This window comes from Delphinapterus leucas, chromosome 3, assembly GCF_059928025.1.
Source record: "Delphinapterus leucas isolate spDelLeu-1000000601 "Yukka" chromosome 3, BTC_Dleu_Yukka2, whole genome shotgun sequence".
Lineage (NCBI taxonomy): Eukaryota > Metazoa > Chordata > Mammalia > Artiodactyla > Monodontidae > Delphinapterus > Delphinapterus leucas.
The window spans coordinates 92,525,679-92,544,509 of record NC_143131.1 but is presented as its reverse complement, the minus strand read 5'-3'; the positions used below and the strand labels follow the sequence as shown (position 1 = coordinate 92,544,509).

At 36.9% G+C, this 18,831-nt stretch overlaps 2 protein-coding genes across 2 annotated transcripts in view; one reads left to right on the top strand and one right to left on the bottom strand.

Annotated features, from left to right (window-relative positions):
- CAMK4 (calcium/calmodulin dependent protein kinase IV) overlaps positions 1-18,831 on the bottom strand; it is a 232,622-nt gene that overhangs the window by 37,806 nt on the left and 175,985 nt on the right. The window contains exons 6-7 of the mRNA XM_089908425.1: positions 6,704-6,794; positions 4,604-4,678 (exon numbers count right to left, since the gene is read on the bottom strand). Coding sequence (XP_089764551.1) covers positions 4,604-4,678; positions 6,704-6,794 — 166 coding nt within the window. The remainder of the gene's footprint in view (positions 1-4,603; positions 4,679-6,703; positions 6,795-18,831) is intronic.
- STARD4 (StAR related lipid transfer domain containing 4) overlaps positions 1-18,831 on the top strand; it is a 79,530-nt gene extending 60,699 nt beyond the window's left edge. Inside the window, exon 6 of the mRNA XM_089908427.1 lies at positions 1-18,831. This exon is cut by the window's left edge and continues 25,058 nt beyond it. The gene's annotated coding sequence lies outside the window, so the exon portion shown is untranslated.

Sequence of the window (18,831 nt, the reverse complement as noted above, 5' to 3'; positions counted from 1 at the left end):
AAGGGTGATATGGATATCTGCAGGGAAAAAAAGAGCAAATGGAAAATAAGCCTCCATTATGAGACGGCGTTATCTGTAAGATGGGCCTGTCTTATAAGATCGCAAAGACAAGCATCTGAAATAGTATTTTTACCATAATTTTTTTTTTTTTTTTTTGTGGTACGCGGGCCTCTCACTGTTGTGGCCTCTCCCGTTGTGGAGCACAGGCTCCGGACGCGCAGGCTCAGCAGCCATGGCTCACAGGCCCAGCCACTCCACGGCATGTGGGATCTTCCCGGACCGGGGCACGAACCCGTGTCCCCTGCATCGGCAGGCGGACTCTCAACCACTGTGCCACCAGGGAAGCCCTACAATAACTTTATATTAAAAAAGTAAACGATTGGATTTGGGAGTAGATTGAATACATTATTCACTGAGAAGCTGTTTATGGAGTGACAGGAAAGAGCATTTACAATAGCTTTCTAATTTGTCTTCTTTTGATCTCTTTTCTCTCTCAAATCCATCTGTCATAATGTCATTATCAAGGTATTTATAAAATACAGGTTTGATTTAAAAATATAATTGCCCTGATTAAGAACCTTTGCTGGATCACTATTATCTACCAAAGCAAGTCTGAATTCCTTAGCCTAATGTACAGATTCTTTTAAAATTTGGTCCATCCTGCTTTTCCAAGTCCATCTGTATTCTCTGTACCAAAGACTCTATGTTCCAGTCATGCAAAGTGACAAAGTAACAAACAGTCCCTGAACTTTTCAGATGCTACCACTCCTCTGACTTTTCTCTTCCTGTGCTTGCTGACAAACAATGCCTTGTGGCCACCTCTTCACTTGTTGAACTCCTACTAATCCTTTAGTACCCCTCCTCTGTAAAGGCCCATCTAAGAAGGATTAATTGTTCCCTCCCCTCTAAATGCTTGAGCCTTTGGCTCAGATAAATATATAACTTATTACAACAAATTTTGATTTATGTGTACAGGTCTTTCTTCTTTTATAGCCTATGAAATCCTTAAAGGGCAAGATCATACTGTGTTCACTCTTATAATCTCAGTGACTAACATGGAGTCTATTAGACATTCAATGTTCATTTTATCAGTGAATGAATCATTCATTCATAGAATGACCATTCTGTACTGCTGCAAGAAAGAGTTGCTCTTATCACTATTATTATTATTAATTTATTTATTTATATTTTGGCTGCACGTGGGCTCTTCGTTGTGGCATGCAGGCTTCTCTCTAGTTGCGGCGTGCAGGTTTTCTCTCTCTAGTTATGGCACGTGGGCTCCAGAGCGCATGGGCTCTGTAGTTTGTGGTACGCAGGCTCTCTAGTTGAGGTACATGGGCTCAGTAGTTGTGGCGCGCGGGCTTAGTTGCCCCTCGGCATGTGGGATCTTACTTCCCCAACCAGGGATCGAACCCGCATCCTCTGCATGGGAAGGTTGATTCTTTACCACTGGACCATCGGGGAAGTCCGTCATCACTATTATTAAAGCCACTGAAAGGACTGCTATCTCTTAGTCACGGCAGGGACCCTGAGAGATCACTAGGGTAAGTTCTCCCTGATCATTCAATTTCAGGGCTGCTCAAGTCTCAGAGAATTTCTCCAACCTACCTACCTCCCTGGAATACTTATTGTTCAGTATTAGATAATGATTACTAAATTGTCCACCACCTTTATTCTTGTGGGAAATCCTTAATTTGTTGTCTCATTCTTTTCTCAATCCTCTTTCAATGCTTCTGTCAATTGGTCAGCAATTAGTGGTCACAAACAGGCAACCCCATTTGGCACATAGTACTAAATTCAAGGTTCTTATTTTTCTCCATATCGTTGGCAATCTGGAGGCAGGAAAGACATTCAGGATGAGGACAAATAAGGACATACGAATTAGAGAAAGGAAAAGTTCACAGGGCATCATTAGAAGGGAAGGGTGATAGGCTGTCCGCTAACAGTTCTAAGGAAAATGAAAAAGAGCATGCCTATAGGGAACATACTGCAATGGTTTCCACATTAAAAAAATATTTATTTACTTATTAATTTATTTGGCTGCATCAGGTCTTAGTGGCGGCATGCGGGCTTCTTTCTAGTTGTGGCGCGTGGGCTCTAGAGCATGCGGGCTTAGCCGCCCTGCAGCTTGTGGGATCTTAGTTCCCAGACCAGGGATCGAACGCACGTCCCCTGCATTGGAAGGGGGATTCTCAACCACTGGACTACCAGGGAAGTCCTCACATTTTTTTCTGAGAATGAAAATCTTACTCATAAGCCTGTGGTAGAGATAGTGAGTCGTATAATGCAATATTCATTCTTTGTAATAGAACCCTGAATTCATTTGGGACAGCAGCACGTGCAGCCAAGGGATATATTGCCAGTTTCCCTGGCAGTGTGGAGGCTATAACTAAGTACTGGCTAATAAGATATAAGTGGAAGTGACATGTGGGGCTTCAGCAAGCCTGTTTAACAGTGAAAATGTGCACTCTTTTTTAGATTTGTTTCCTTCTGGTTGTGTAGAATGCAGATATAATGACTGATTTCAAGCAGCCATTTTGGACTGTGAGGAAACATACTCAGGAATGGTAGAGTAAGAAAGGAGTAAGTAAGGAAAAGTCTGAATTCCTGACACTGAGATCCACCACACCTGCAGAACCATAGCTGTGGAACCCATCAGGATTGCCTATCTCTAGACCTCTAGCATCAGAGAAATTAACTTCTGCCTTGTTTAAGCCATAGTTATTTTTAGTTTTCTGAATTTACCCCTAATTGATAAATTACTTCTGTCCTCAAGGATCTTAAGATCCAGAAGAAGAATATTTGGCACAATGTAAAGATTTAACAGAAAGATAGGTACACAATTCTGTGCACTTACTGGATTTATGAACAATTCAGCTGCAAGAAAGTAATCTAAAATATTATTATTTTAGACCAGGGAAACTAGCTAGTTAAAATCAAAATTATAAAATGTTTATGTGAACATGGAAACATGGAGACTGGTGTGGAAGAATGAATGAGGCTGTTAATATTGATTACACATGTTTGGATTTTCACTTCTTACAATGACCAAGTAATACTTTTGAGCCTTCAAAAATTAAAATAGAGAATATTTTAAACTAAAAGCAATAAATGATAAATATTTCTATGAGGGAAAACTATACTGATTTATCTATGTTGCTTTTTTGAATAGGGAATTCTATAAATCTGTTTTCAGGACATTGTATACCAGGATTCTCATCCCTGATCCACTAATAACTAGATGTGGAATCTTGGGGAAGTCATACTCTTTTGACCTTAGTAAAATGAGAATGTTAGTAAATGAATATTAAAGTTTCTTTCAGCACTAAAATTCTGTGAACTTAATCATACATTTGCTTCAGTGACTATCTTACTGCACCTCTCCAGTCTGATTTCTATGAATTCAAAAGTTGTTACAATGAGTTAGTAATATAGTTCTTATGTGCCTATTTCTGAGGTGGGGTGACTAACAAATATAAATGCCATAGAAGAATAAGACAGATAACTCCAAATACCACCCTTCTCCTGTGTCTCCATAAAGGCCTTTCCATATGCATAACCTGGTATTTCCTAAGATACGATACTTTTTTGGTTTCATGTCTGTTCCCCTATAGATTGTGAACCCCTGGGGATGGGGGTGGAGGCAAGAAATGCATCTTCCTGGTGCCAAGCACTGGCCTGAAATACAGCAGGTGATTTTGCTGAAGAGATGAGCGAGTGAAGGAAGATTTGTATAAAAAGACGATGATCCTAAGAGAAAATGATAGCTAATCTTATGACTGGTAACTTGAAGTCTTGTCTCTTTTCTTTGTAATCCAGATTTTAATTAATTTGTGACATATTCATTAGTCAGAAAAACTTTAGAAATTCTTGATAATTTTTGCAAGCTTTATTGGCTTTTAGGTTGTTGCCAGATTAATATAGCTGTCAAGGAAAGAAGGGCGAGCTTCATGCTGGCTTGGATCAAATGATATTGTTCTGTCTCTGGATTATGAACTGTACTCAGGGTACCTTCAGCCCATTCTGGGAGACTGGGCAAGAGGATGGGAGGACTGTCCCACAGCTCATCTCTGGGGGACTCTGGCGGTGAAACCCCACCTAAAGCCGTTGTCCTAGTCAGGCTAGGCCAGTGCCATCCATGAGAACTACGGGCTACCCCTCTCTCACTGCAGTCTTATACACCATCGGAATTAATGATATATGCTCTCCTCACACACCTTCTTGAGTAAAAGCAAATAAGTAAAGTAACAAAGGGCTCATGGCTTTAATCCCAACCACAATGCTGTTTCCCTGCCCTTTTCCCTGGTGACTGTCTTTCTATTCCTGAGTGGGTCCAAGAGTAGCTACTACCTAAAAGCAGGTACAGAACACCCAGTCCTTCCTTCTGAGGGCCCCTCTCCCCGCTGCTGTCTTAACAGGGGTGCCCTAAAATCAACATCATCGAACCCCTCATGCAGAACAACAGGTGGTCTGAATGTCATTTATATATGCCTTCCTCATGGAGACTTACATCAAATTGTGTTTCAAATAGAGATATTAGGAGTTAAAAAAGATCAGATCATTGAATACAATAAAAGTAAAATATCGGTATTAAAGAACATACCGCAGTACCCTGGGGTTCCACATACTGTCTTCATGAGCACTTGATGTTCCACGATTTTAGAGAGCCCAAAATCAGCTGAGACAAGAAAAAAATTTAATGAAGTGAGTCGTTTCTCAGCTTTTATATGATGACAGATTACTTTTTTGTTATTCAAAGTAAAACTTATTTGTTTGTATTTGACGTTGGGGTGGATATAGATAGGGGCCAGTCACCTGGGACAGTAAACTAAAATAAACTAAATAATAATTCATGCCTTGCTTTAAATTGGAAAAAAAATACCCCATGACTCCCAAATACATGTTATGCTCTTCTCTATAATTACTAGCTTTCAGTAAATAAGCTATTTCTTCTTGAAATAATAATTGTGACAGATATATTTTGTCTAATATTAATTCTGAGATTTGAAACTAACTCTAAAGGACAGTATAGAATTATTGATATAATTCAGAACTTTTAATCCACTGGAAGAAATCAAAATAAAAAATTAGACTTTTGTAAATGTCAGTAAAATGAACAGAAATATCAAAGGTTTATTCTGCTTCAAAATAAGTAATTTTGTTCTCTAGTATATTTGACGGATAAGAATTTACTCTTGTATGAGGAACATATAACTTTGCGCAAAAATTCTTATTTATTTCTCAGAATGGTACCTAGAGAAAACATTAACAAAAGTTGCTACCATTATGGTCTATTTGCTGGGCTACATCCTTCTCACCCAGGAAACATAAGGAAACAGTTCAAGGCCATTCTTCAAGAGAGGCAGGTACAGAATTGATGCCATTTTAGACTTCAAAGATAAAGCCACATTTCCATGGAGGTGCTGATCCTTATCAGAAAAAGCAGCAGGAAGTCCTTCAGAAAGAAAGGCTCTCCTGTCTAAATTAGTATCTATCCATCCATTTAAAGAAATTTCTTGAAGGATAAAATCTTTGAAAGTGATGTTAAAGGAAATGGAAGCCTCCCTGCTGCCCACTGCCTTTCAGGAGTGATTATGAGAACAAGCTGGCTGCCCAGCACGACTTCAGTATTTTTTCTTTAGGTTCTTGCATTCATAAAGCACATTATGTTGTCTGAGCTCTTCCATGATATGTACAACTTAATTTTCAAAAGTGTTAACATTTATAAATGCAGTGAACTCATCAGATTAGAATTATAAAAGCGCCAAAAAAGCAATACCCTTTAGAGGATTTAGTACAGATTCTACTAAGGAGATTTCACCTAAAATAAATTTTATAATTATTTTTGCAAACAAAGATTTGCTCTGTAAGGGACATGGAAAGTAAAATTTAATATACGTTTTTCTAAAATGATGATTTAACGATCTCTTTGGGTAGATCAGAACTTCCCAAACCATCTTTATAGTTCTTCAGAGTGCTTACTGGGGGAAAAAAACCAAACCAAGGTTTCCAGAGTCAAATAAGGTTTGGAAAAAGCCTCACAGACACTAATTTAGATGTCACTCTACACATTAGCATTTTTAACTTTCTCAAAAGTCCTGCAGAAATAAAAATCTTGTTGAACTGTAAGTTGGCATTTCTTAACTTACTTGACCAAACTTAGCACCTCCACAAACCACTCCCCCCACCAAAAGGAGCGGGGAATGGTTCACTCAACTGAGGACCAGTGTTCTGTGGAGTGTACTTTGGGAAATACAGATCTCAATTTATCTCTGTTCATATAAACAAATGATTCAGAGCCCAAATTCACTGATATGTACTAAGCATTTTGTGTCAAAGTTCTTCATTACCTAAAATTAAGCTCCAACTAACTTGTGCAATAAGAAGTGTCATGTAATCTGTGATTTTCTACTATAGAAACTTATCTACAAAATACAAGGTCACCTCCTGAAGTCCCTGTCATTTCCAAGAGCTGTGATTCCTTTGTGTGTCCAGCAATGAAGCACCACCTTCTATGCACTAATTCAGGTAAATATTCCAGGAAAGAGCACAGACTTCCAAAACAATGCATTATTCCTTTACAGATACCAATATTTGAGGAAATTGAATGGAGGCAAAACTGGACAGAGCAATGTTTACAAATTCCGTGGAATAAATTTCTTCTGCTTTGGGAAAAGGGATCATAAGACATCAGGAAACATACCAATTTTGAGTGGTGCATCTGGGGCTGGAGTTGCATAGAGAAGGTTCTCTGGTTTGAGATCACGATGGACAATCCCATTTTCATGTAGGTACTAAACAGGGAAAATAATTAAGTAACATTCATATAATTATATTTATGGTTCCAACATTTAATCTTTCCAGAATTATAATAATTTTTACTAAGTTATGTGATTCAACAACACACATACTATGATTTAAAAATAAACACCATAAGGGAAAATATGTTTTAAACTATATGTCATTTGAGAATAGCTTATACATATTTTCCTAAAAGTGAAATGCAATTTACATTGTATAGAACCAACTGCCAGAAATAAAATATTTACTTCTCAGAGAATATTTGTTGCAGTTCTCATATGCATATTACCATATCAGCTCTAATTGGCTAATTATTATTATTATTATTATTTTTTTGCGTACATGGGCCTCTCACTGTTGTGGCCTCTGCCACTGCGGAGCACAGGCTCCAGACGCGCAGGTTCAGCGGCCATGGCTTACGGGCCCAGCCGCTCCGCGGCATGTGGGATCTTCCCAGACTGGGGCACGAACCCGTGTCCCCTGCATCGGCAGGCGGACTGTCAACCACTGCGCCACCAGGGAAGCCCTTGGCTAATTATTATTATAATAAAGTCAAGGTGCTCTGTGTTGAAATTTGTCTGATTTATTATCTGAAAAGCATAATTGTATGTGTCATCTTAGAAGTTCACAACCATAGCAAAGATTTCTTAATTATCATTTGAACAGACATTTAGATGTGAGTAATTATTATAGAGAACTACCCTTAATATGAAAAATATTGTTTAATGACAATGAATGCTCTCATAGACTCTTCTGAGGATTAGTATATCCAGCTATCAGTATAGAGTATTATACTTGAGATTATCTTAAAAATTACCTCTAACAACTCCATTCATTTTATTACATTTTAAATTATTTTGTAAATCATGTGTAATTAAACATGTAACATACTCTCATTGTGAATGTTAAAAGTTCTACATGACCATGCTTCTCTTCCAGGGGAAGCCTCAGGTCCTCTCCAAAAGCAATCATTCATCAGTTTGAAATGGTCTGAACTTTTTTCTATGCATTTACAAATATGATATATGTATACAAAGAAATATCCCTGATTTTTCCATTTTCTTACATCAATGTATCATTAATAAAAGTTTTTACACTGCTTTTTTACTTAACATTTCTTTGAAATCTTTCTCACATGTCACCACAGCTTATTTTATTTAATCCTTGCATCCATTTTTTTGTTTGATGTCCATCACTTTTTATTTTGCTATTCCCATTTTGATGGACATTCAAGTTTTTTAAAATTACAAATAATGCATTAATAAACTGTCAGTACTTGGATACTTGAGTATTTTTGCTGGTGTTTCTCTAGGACAGATACCTGGAAGCAGGTCTGGTGGGGTTAAAAGTTATATAGACTTTTAATTTTAATATATACTGCAAAATCACTTTCCTAAAAGACTCCATCAGTATTTACTCACATAAACATTGTAAGTGTATATGTTTTCCTAATATCTTTACAAAATTTATATTTTTAACTTTTGCTGAGCTGGAGTATAAAAATTATACCTTAAGTTTTGTTTAATTTGTCTTTCTCTGTTTACTGGTATAGTCTAGCTTCTTTTCATACCTTTACTGGTTTTCCTTTTCATAAAATGCGCATTCAAATCCTTTGCCTATCTTTCTGTTGGGTTAAGAGAAAAAGCTGCCAGGGTGCTGTAGTTTTTCTCCTTTCCAATCTCATAGGGGAAGAGAGGAAGTCCTTCTTTCTTTCTACTCAAGCCAAGTAAGAGGGGATAAACAGCTTCAAGGTCACTTGACATGTGTCACTTAATGATTTGGGGAAATAGGGACTGATACCTGGCTCACTCATGAAAAACTGGAAAATGGTTGGAGCAGGTGATTGAGGAGAGAGGTTCTCAGTGAGATTCAGCTGCCCTCAAATAATAGCTGGACAAAGACGCACATTTCTCATGGGCCCAGTGTGGACTGTGCAGAAGGGAATCAGACACTAGTCTCCCAGAAGAGGTCCCTTTGCTGGAGTGTTTCCTGCTGGGATGATGCCACCTCATCTCAGCATCACAGAAAGCAGAACATGAGGGAGGTGAGAGTAGGCAGCTGAAGGGCCACTCAGATCACCTGGAGTGAGAGAACTGTCCTGCAATGAGTCTCTGTAGAGCTATCAATGGTGCCCCATAGGGAAAGAACAACAGGCATTTGTAACCTGCCACACCCAGAGGTCACTGGTGCCAGCCCAGAACTGTGCCCATCTGGTAAGATGAAGTCTTAACCCTCCATCTCCTAACCCACTCACTCTTCATCATCTCCTTCACATCCCAACCCTGGAAGGACCACAATCAGCATCTAGCTTGTTGAAAAAGAGCAAGAAAAAAAGAAGAAACTAACAAGAATTCCTACCCCCTATGTTTATAAATTACAGATCCCAAGGTGGGGAAGGGAAGAAGTTTAAAACTGGATGAGTCTTAAATTTTGGTCGTGTCATGAAAAGATGCTCAACATTGCTAATTATTAGAGAAATGCAAATCAAAACTACAATGAGGTGTCACCTCACACCAGTCAGAATGGCCATAATTAAAAAGTCTACAAATAACAAATGCTGGAGAGAGTGTGGAGAGAAGGGAACCCTCCTACACTGTTGGTGGGAATGTTAAGTTGGTACAGCCTCTATGGAAAACAGTATGAAGGTTCCTCAAAAAACTAAAAATAGAATTACCATATGATCCACAATCTATTCCTGGGCATATATCTGGACAAAACTATAATTCAAAAAGATACATGTACCCCTATGTTCATAGCAGTACTATTCACAATAGCCAAGGCATGGAAACAGCCTAAAGGTCCATCAACAGAGGAATGGATAAAGAAGATGTGGTACATACATACAATGGAATACGACTCAGCCATAAAAAAGAACAAAATAATGCCATTTGCAGCAACATGGATGCAACTAGAGATTATCATACTAAATGAAGTAATTCAGAAAGAGAAATACAAATACCATATGATATCACTTATATGTAGAATCTAAAATATGACACAAGTGAACTTATCTGTGAAACAGGAACAGACTCACAGACATAGATAACAGACTTGTAGTTGCCAAGGCAGGGGTCGGGGAGAGATGGACTGGGAGTTTGGGGTTAGCAAATGCAAACTATTACATATAGAATGGATAAACAACAAGGTCCTACTGTATAGCACAGGGAACTATATTCAATATCCTGAGATAAACAATAATGGAAAAGAACATAAAAAAGAATGTATATATGTATAACTGAATCACTTTGCTGGACAGCAGAAACACAATATTGTAAATCAAGTATACTTCAATAAAAAAAGTAAAAAATAAAATTTTGGTCTTTTCCTTACCCAAGAGGGACAAGAAAAACTATGGGCATGGCCTGAAATTTTATTCATTGAGGAGAAGAATGGATTCACGGGGTTAATGTGTCAGGACAACAGTGACAAAAACATAAAGTTGCTTTTGTTCATGTCTTACCAGGTCTGGCTCACTCTTTATACTAGATCATTATCAGGTAGATAATAATACCATTCATGTCCTAAGCACTTACTATATTCCAAGCACTATTATAAACACCTTAGATCTCTTAGTTTATTTAATCTTAGCAGCAGCTCTGTGATGTAAATCATATAATTCTTGTTCTGGAAGTGAGAAAGTTGAGGCATAGAGAGGCTAAGAGATCTGTACAATGTCACAACTAGAGATTGTGGTGTCAAGATTCAGACCTGGGCATCTGGCAGCAGAGTCCATACCTTTGCCCATGTCATGATTCCCAAGCAGGTGCTCAAGAAATACTTATTTCTTGATTTTGTAGGGTGGGGATGAGAGGAAAATAAAAACGAAGGAGAAGAGGGGAGAATAATGGAAGAGAGGGAAGGTAATAAGAGAGTGGGAGGAGATACGAGAGAATGACAGAGGACCCCACTCAGCCTCGAATGATACTGTGGAAAAAACCACCATATCCCTAAGAAGGAAGAGACTATATCTCGTATATGCAGCGTTTGAAAGGCAAAGATGTATCTCATATAATAGCTTTGGAGCATACCTAAGAATTGCATAGTTTGGGATCAATAGAAAATATTGATTTTCCTCCCTAATCTAACCCAATTTAGAAGCTCCACTGCTTTGGGAAGAAAATGACACTGAAAATAGCAACACAATAACAACAGCAAATGAGATGAACTGGCAAGTGTTGGTTTAGCAAGTTCTAATTATGTAAAGATTCTCATTAAATGTTGTTCTGGCTTTCTTAAACAGAAATGGTGGTCATGTGTTCTAAGTCCAAATCTAAAGAAAGCAAGACAAAACAAACAAAAACAAAACACCATTTGGTACTCCATAAAGGAGAACTAGACCAGATAACAGAAGAAAAGTTTTAGAGAAAATAATAGATTATTAAAAGTCATAATATAATCATGTGCACATATGGGAGGAGGCATTTAAGTGTATTTTATTGGCAAAATGGCAATTTTATTTTTGCTTAGACCCACTGATTGCCTTTCATCAATAGTTAGTATTTTTGACTTTTACGTTATCTCAAGTCAGGAAGCCAGGAAGAAGGAAAACATGGAGTATATGATCTTTTGTCTTCCCCAAGGAGATAACAATCATTAGAAGCAGCAACACTTCCAGAGCACCAGTTCTCAAACTTTTTGGTCTCAGGACTTCTAGGAAGTTAAATAAAATATATTAAGAACCTCAAAGAGCTCTTGTTTATGTGAGTTATGCCTAACATTTAGTTACTGTGTAAGTAGTTAAAACTGAGAAATTTAAAAATCACTTATTAATTTATTTAAAAATAAAATAAACTCATGATGTTAACATATACATTTTAAAACATAAATATTTTCTAAGACAAAAAATTAGAGAGTACTATGCCATTGTTTTAAAGTTTTACAAATTTCTTTAATGTCTGGTTTAATGGAAAACAGCTGGATTCTCATATCTGCTGCATTCTCTATTGTAAAATCACATATCATGTAGACTCTGGAAAATTCCACAGTACTTTGATAAGTAAGGAGAAATGCTTTCATATTATGATGAAATAGTTTTGGCCTCACAGACCCTGAAAGGGGTCTCAGGGACCTTCCAGGAATCCCTAAAATATACTTTGAAAACTTGTCTTACAGCATCTGAAGACATAAAAAGAGTAGTTTTTAAGAGCTGAATAATAGGCACACTTCCCCTTATTTTCAAAATAGGTTTTAAATAAAATACATAATCTCATCAAATGCTAATCTTATTTTGACACGTTGAGATCACTGCACATGGAGAAGTGAAGAAGAAAACGATATTAAGGGGAAAAATGCTCCTCACAATTGGGTACTCATAGGAAAATGTGTAAAGACGTTTTATATCATATGAATGATATAGAACTGACTAAGGAATATCTAATCACAGAGAAATAGACCTTATCAAAGTATTGTCATTTTAGCTACAGATTATGGGGATTCAACATAAGTAGACAAAAGGATTAGAAATACTAAGAAATGAGATTATTGGATATTCTAGAATAAACCAAGTGTTAAAAGTAATCATAATTAAAGTAAATTGAGGACAAGCAAGGAAACAGGTTGAAAACCTAAACATCAGTTTGGGAAAAGATCTATAAAATGTTCTATATGAATCCAACAATTTAATAGGGAGAAATAATAAATAAATAATAAATAATAAATCTGACAACAATTGTAGCAGCTAATTACTAAAGGTTATCTTGACTAATGGTAACCTTTAATAAAGAAATTGGAAGAGCAAACAACCAGGTGTGTATGAATTTAATTAAAACTGTGTGGAATAAAAAGAAGAAGGAGAAGGAGGAGGAAAAGAAAGCATCAGAGGCAGAGAAGCACAACTAATTTACTGGCTCAATTTTTGCAAAGTGCATTCTCTTTTTAGGAAAAAAAAGCATTAAATGACAAGTAGAATTCTATCTGCAGACTAATCAAGATAGGAAACAAATACTTTTTCAGGATTTTATAATAATAAATTTAACGTTTTGGTGCCAAAGGCATATCTTTGCCGAGTTCTGTTTCAATATTATGCTCTTGGTTTTGATCAAGGGTTAATATAAGAAATAAAGCATAATAAGGTTTTGTGGTATTGTTTTTGAAATGGTTATTAAGGAAAAACATTATGAGAGCTTCTCTGGGGCAATTTACCCCAAGTATACCATTTATTACCTGTGTGACATTAAACAATTCTCCCACCCTCTAAATCTCAGTTTTCTCATCTGCAAGGTCCACTTTACAGGCTGTAGTGAGAATCGGAGATGGGGCATGGAAGCCCTTAGCACGTAGTAGATATTCTACTTTATAAACAGTAGTTATTAGGACTCTACCATTGTTGTTTCACATCTCTTACAGAATAAATTACATTTAGAAATCCTTTGAGATTTGGAAAACTTGCTCTTTTCTGAAGTATCAAAGGATACTTTGATCAGAAAATACTTGCTTTTTATTTCATCACATTTTCTTCTTTTGTCTTGGCTGCCAAAAAACTCAGTGAAAAAGAGGTTTCAATTACAATAACTAGCCTAATTTGGATTATTTACTTCTCCCTCTCCCTGCTTTTTAAAAAATTCTTTTTTTCCACTTTAATAGCTTTATTTTGTATGCATTTTTCATTTAATTTGCCACAACTTCTCTTCCCAAGAAGATGCAATATAAAGTACAGAGAGATAGGATGTGTTATATATTAGTCTTCTTCCCCTTTGAAACAGGTCTAAGTAAAACAAGGACTGAAATTGCTATATATGTGTTCATAGTTTATGGTAAGAATGTTTAGAAGTCAGAAAAGGAACAAAGTTTGTGTCAATTAGGATTTGAAACATTCTTACTATGTTTTTCCCAATTGTAAAACAAAGAATTCCTGTGATATACAGTATCTGTCATTGATAAAGAGCTGCATTTCAAGGCCTGTTGTTTTGCTTGTGCTCCATTCTCCTGGATCTTTGCTGGTTCTTCAGAAGCTATCCCTGGATGCAGCTTTGGATCCTATCCCATGGCCCCTCCCTACTCAGAGGCATTGCCCCATCAGTACTGCCTTTTTCCCACCTCTCTCCTACTATTCCCTCTTTCATCATAGAAATATCACCAGACTAGGCCAGCCCTCCTCATCCTCAGTACTCGACTATAATGTCAATCCTCAGGGAGGCTGTACTTGCCCTTCCAAATTAACATGTTCTCTTATGTGCACACTCATATATCCTCTCATTGATGCTTCCTATTTTTCTTTATAGCATATCGGTTGCTTTGCAAGCTTTATGTTAAGGATGTCTCCCTCACTAGACTGAAAACTCCATGAAGACAAGGAAATTTTTACCTGGTTCCTCAGATACCGAGTTTCCTCTACAATGCCTTCACTAAACATGCACTCAATAAATACTTTTGAATGATCGATAAATAAATTTTCCTATAGACATGTATGTTATTCTACTTTTTAGTCACTAACTTGTAGTTACATATTCAAGAATGATGGTAATCTGTACCATTTATTCATTTGCCATTATTAATGTCAGAAGTTTAAATTCTTGTGCTTACACTGCAGTGATTCCACAGGAACATTGCTCCGATACATTTAGCTGAAGTGAGGCTCAGCGTTTATATGTTTGTGAAACATATACCATACTTACTGGATAATAATACTTAAGTCACCTCAGAGGTGCTCAGTGAGTATCAGTTAGATAGATGAGATTTGCAGCATCACTTTGAGAAAAGCCAAAATCCAATAAGAATATTTTAACTGTAAGAGCATGCAAAAAGGGGCTTCCCTGGTGGCACAGTGGTTAAGAATCTGCCTGCCAATGCAGGGGACACGGGTTTGAGTGGAAGATCCCACATGCCGCGGAGCAACGAAGCCCGTGCGCCACAACTACTGAGCCTAAGCTCTAGAACCCGCGAGCCACAACTACTGAAGACTGCGCACCCAGAGCCCGTCCTCTACAACAAGGGACGCCACCGCAATGAGAAGCCTGCACACCACAACGAAGAGTAGCCCCCGCTCCATGCAACTAAAGAAAGTCCAAAAGCAGCAACGCAACGCAGACAAAAAAAAAAAAAAAAAAAAATCAGGCAAAAGGGTTTCATCTACAAAATGACATTTTGAATAATTACATTTTTTTTTTTCTTCTGTAGTAGCATTAAGTTGATAGTTATGGCTGAATTAATTTCTTCACATCCTTTGAAGTTGATCTGAATATTCAGTACAACATAAGCGTCAGGGGAGCTTGGGGAAAGACACTTGAAAATTCACCTGTGAGTTTTCTCTTCAGTTTCCTTCATGTCTAAAACATTCATAAATTGTACGGGGCATTGTAATAAAATGGAACTGAGTTGTCCAGCCATAATAACTCATTAGCGAAGAGTGACCAAGCCAAAAGGCCTCCGTTTGTAAATGAAAGAGCTGCACTGGACTCCAGTAGTGAGCCTGAAGAGGACTGGGCCCGCTGCTGTCCCTGCAGTAAGGTTCCTACGTGAGCACCATTATTTAGATTATGGGTGTGGCTTGAAGTGTCTGGATAAAGCAAAGCTTTGCTGGAAAATGCTTGCTGGAGTGGCAATGTCATGGGGAAAGAGAGTAGGATGTTTTACAGAGAGGATAATTATGAATGTCACTGGGTAGGGAAACCTGTGGTGTCAGTTTAGAGTAGTTGATAGGTGAAGAGGTCAGGAAGAACAGTCAGACTCTAATTCTTGTTTCTGATTTTGGTACAAGTCTCCTGGTGTACAAAGTCAGAGTGGGGCAACATGGGTGCTTGCAACAGGTTGGAAATTCATTTTTCTATTTATATATGTGTATGTCATAAAAGTCTACTAAGTACATATTTCTAAGAATGGTCTACTTAGTATTGGTGGAAATATCATTTTACCTATACTATTTTCCTTAGATTCAATCCATGGGTACAAAGGGACTAACGGGTGGAGCACAGAGGGTTTAGGGCAGTGAAGATGCTCTGTATGGTGCTATAATAATGGATACGTGTCATTATATATTTGCCCAAATCCATAGAATGTAGAACACTGAGAGTGAACTGCAGTGTAAACTATGGACTTTGAGTGATTATGATGTGTCAATTTAGGTTCATCAGTTGTAACAAATGTACGATTCTGGTGGGGGATGTTGATAACGGGGAGGCTGTGCATCTGTGGGGGTAGGGAGCATATGGGAACTCTCTGTACTTTCACCTCAGTTTTGCTGTGAACCTAAACCTGCTCTAAAAAATAAAATCTTTTTTAAAAAAGTACTTCAAGTTTTGTTGATTCTTTTAGATTTTCTAAATAGACAATCATGTCATCTATGAACAAAGACGGTTTCTTCCTTGCTTTCCAACCTACATATGTTTTATTTCCACTTCTTGTCTTATTGCATTAGCTAGAACTTTCAGTGCAATGCTGAAAAGGAGTGCTGAGACGGGATATCTTTGACTTGTCCCTAATCTTAGAGGGAAAGCTTTGAGTTTCTCACCATTAAGCATGATGTTATCTGTGAGTTTTCTGTAGAGATCCTTTATCAAGTTGAAGAACTTCCCTTCTATTCCTAGTTTTCGGGGAGTTTTTATCAAGAATGGGTATCGGATTTTGTCAAATTTTTTTTCTGCACCTGTTAATATGATTTAGCCTGTTGATGTAATGGAGTACATTAATTGATTTTCAAATGTTGAATCAGGCTTGCATACCTAGAATAAATCCCACTTTTTCTTGGTGTATAATTCTTTTTATACATTGTTAGATTTAATTTGCTAATATTTTGTTGAGGATTTTTGCATCTACATTCGTAAGAGGCATTGGTCTGCAGTTTTCTTTTCTTGTAGTGTCTGTCTGGTTTTGGTGTTAGGGTAATGTGGGCCTCATAGAATGAGTTAGGAAGTATTTCCTTTGATTTTATCCTCTGAAAGATATTGTAGAGAATTGGTAAAAATTTCTTCCTTAAATGTTAGGTGGAATTTACCAGTGAGCCCAAATGGTGCTTTCTCTTTTGGAAGGTTACTAATTATTTATCCAATTTCTTTAATAGATATGGGTCCATTCAGATTGTTTACTTCTTCTTGCTTGAGTTTTGGCAAATTGTGTCTTTCAAGGAATTGGTCCTTTTCATCTAGGTTATCAGCTTTGCTGGCATAGTATTTTTTAGTATCCTTTTAATGTTGATGGCTCTGTGGTGATGTCCCGACTTTCATTTCTGATATTAGTAATTTGTGTCCCCAGTCTCTTATTATTTTTTTTAGTTATCCTGGCTAGAGGCTATTGATTTCATTACTCTTTTCAAAGAACCAGTTTTTGGTTCCACTGATTTTTTTTTTCTACTGAGTTCCTGTTTTCAATTTCATTGATTTCTGCTCTAATTCTTATTTCTTCTTTTTACTCTAAATTAGAACACATAAAAGTAATTTGTTATGGATTTTCAAGTACTTCATATATGAATATAAGATTTTTTTGGGTAATTTCAGTAATTCAGGGTTTACAAATACAAAAAGTTTTATCATTCCATTAAACACCACATTCTTTAAATTGTTGATATTGTCAATTCAGGTTAAATGACATTGCATTTATTTAATGTTTTTAATTGTTAAATGACGTTTCTTTAGAATTCACATGATGAGGCTCAGTGTTAAAATTCCTGAAGTGATATTAAGGTAGAAATCTAATATCAAAACCAAAATCAAATCAATGCATCTCCAGAACTTTTTTTTTTTTAGATTCTATATATGTGTTAGCATAAAGTATTTGTTTTTCTCTTTCTGACTTACTTCACTCTGTATGACAGACTCTAGGTCCATCCACCTCACTACAAATAACTCAATTTCGTTTCTTTTTATGGCTGAGTAATATTCCATTGTATATATGTGCCACGTCTTCTTTATCCATTCATCTGTTGATAGACACTTATGTTGCTTCCATATCCTGGCTATTGTGAACAGAGCTGCAATGAACATTGTGGTACATGACTCTTTGAATTATGGTTTTCTCAGGGTGTATCAACACACTGCATCTCGAAACCAAAATCAAATCAATGCATCTCAATTTCCATTCCATGAAAATTCCATGTGAATATAAATGTGGTTTCTGGTACTCATGGAGAATAAGATTTTAATCATATGCAAATATAATAAGCTATTTAATAAACTCTACAATGCAAAAAGAATCATATTTGTACCGTGTTGGTTATATTTTTGTCATAACAAACCACGCTAATTCCTTTTAGCCTACCCATCATTCCCGATATTTAAGAAAAGTTGTATGAATGAATGAAGAAAGTTCTGAATTCAGCCAAGCTGAGCTCTCTTAGTCTATCTATTGTTTGACTTAACTTTGAGGAAAACAAGGATTATCTACAAAATGTCAAAGGAGGAGCAGGTAGATGCTTTCATTTTGAAAACATAGGGCGCTGCTATTTGAGAGTCAGCCTCATCACCAGCATGCCTGGTAAGACCAGTCTGAATAATCAGCCCATGAGTGCTGCACTAATATTTATGACCCCCTAAAACTTGTGTAAAAGGGCAACTACTTGTGAAGAAACACAATAATTACATGGACATTGAATTTGGCTACGACGAATTTAAGTCTCCTCTCCAATTTCTTACTATTGACTCACATCAAGGGATGTTCAACTTTTGACACTACCATCATTCTGGATATAGACAAAGTGACAGAGCTGATTGCACGTGGAAGAGTTACATCTGTGGAGCTATCATTATTCCCACCTACTCTTGTCCAAAAAAGAATGAAATATGCATTTGCACATATTCCTAATTTGTTTGAGACAGACTTAATTTTTTAATTATAACATGTAAAGTGCTTCTCTCTCATTATCTCAAATAAGCAGTTTTCAAGAACTGAATCCAAGAGTAAGAAAGCAAAGGCAAACATAAACAGGCACACCTGCTGCAATGCACCTGTGTCTTTTAAAAAGGTGTGACTTTTTCCCTCCTGCTATGTGATCTTTAAAAGAGATGTATCTCACTTGTCACATTTGAGTGTTAGCCCTTGAACTCCTTCCGTGCTTAGGCCTCTCTGTCTGCTCATCTGTGTCTCTGGCTTTGGGCCCAACAT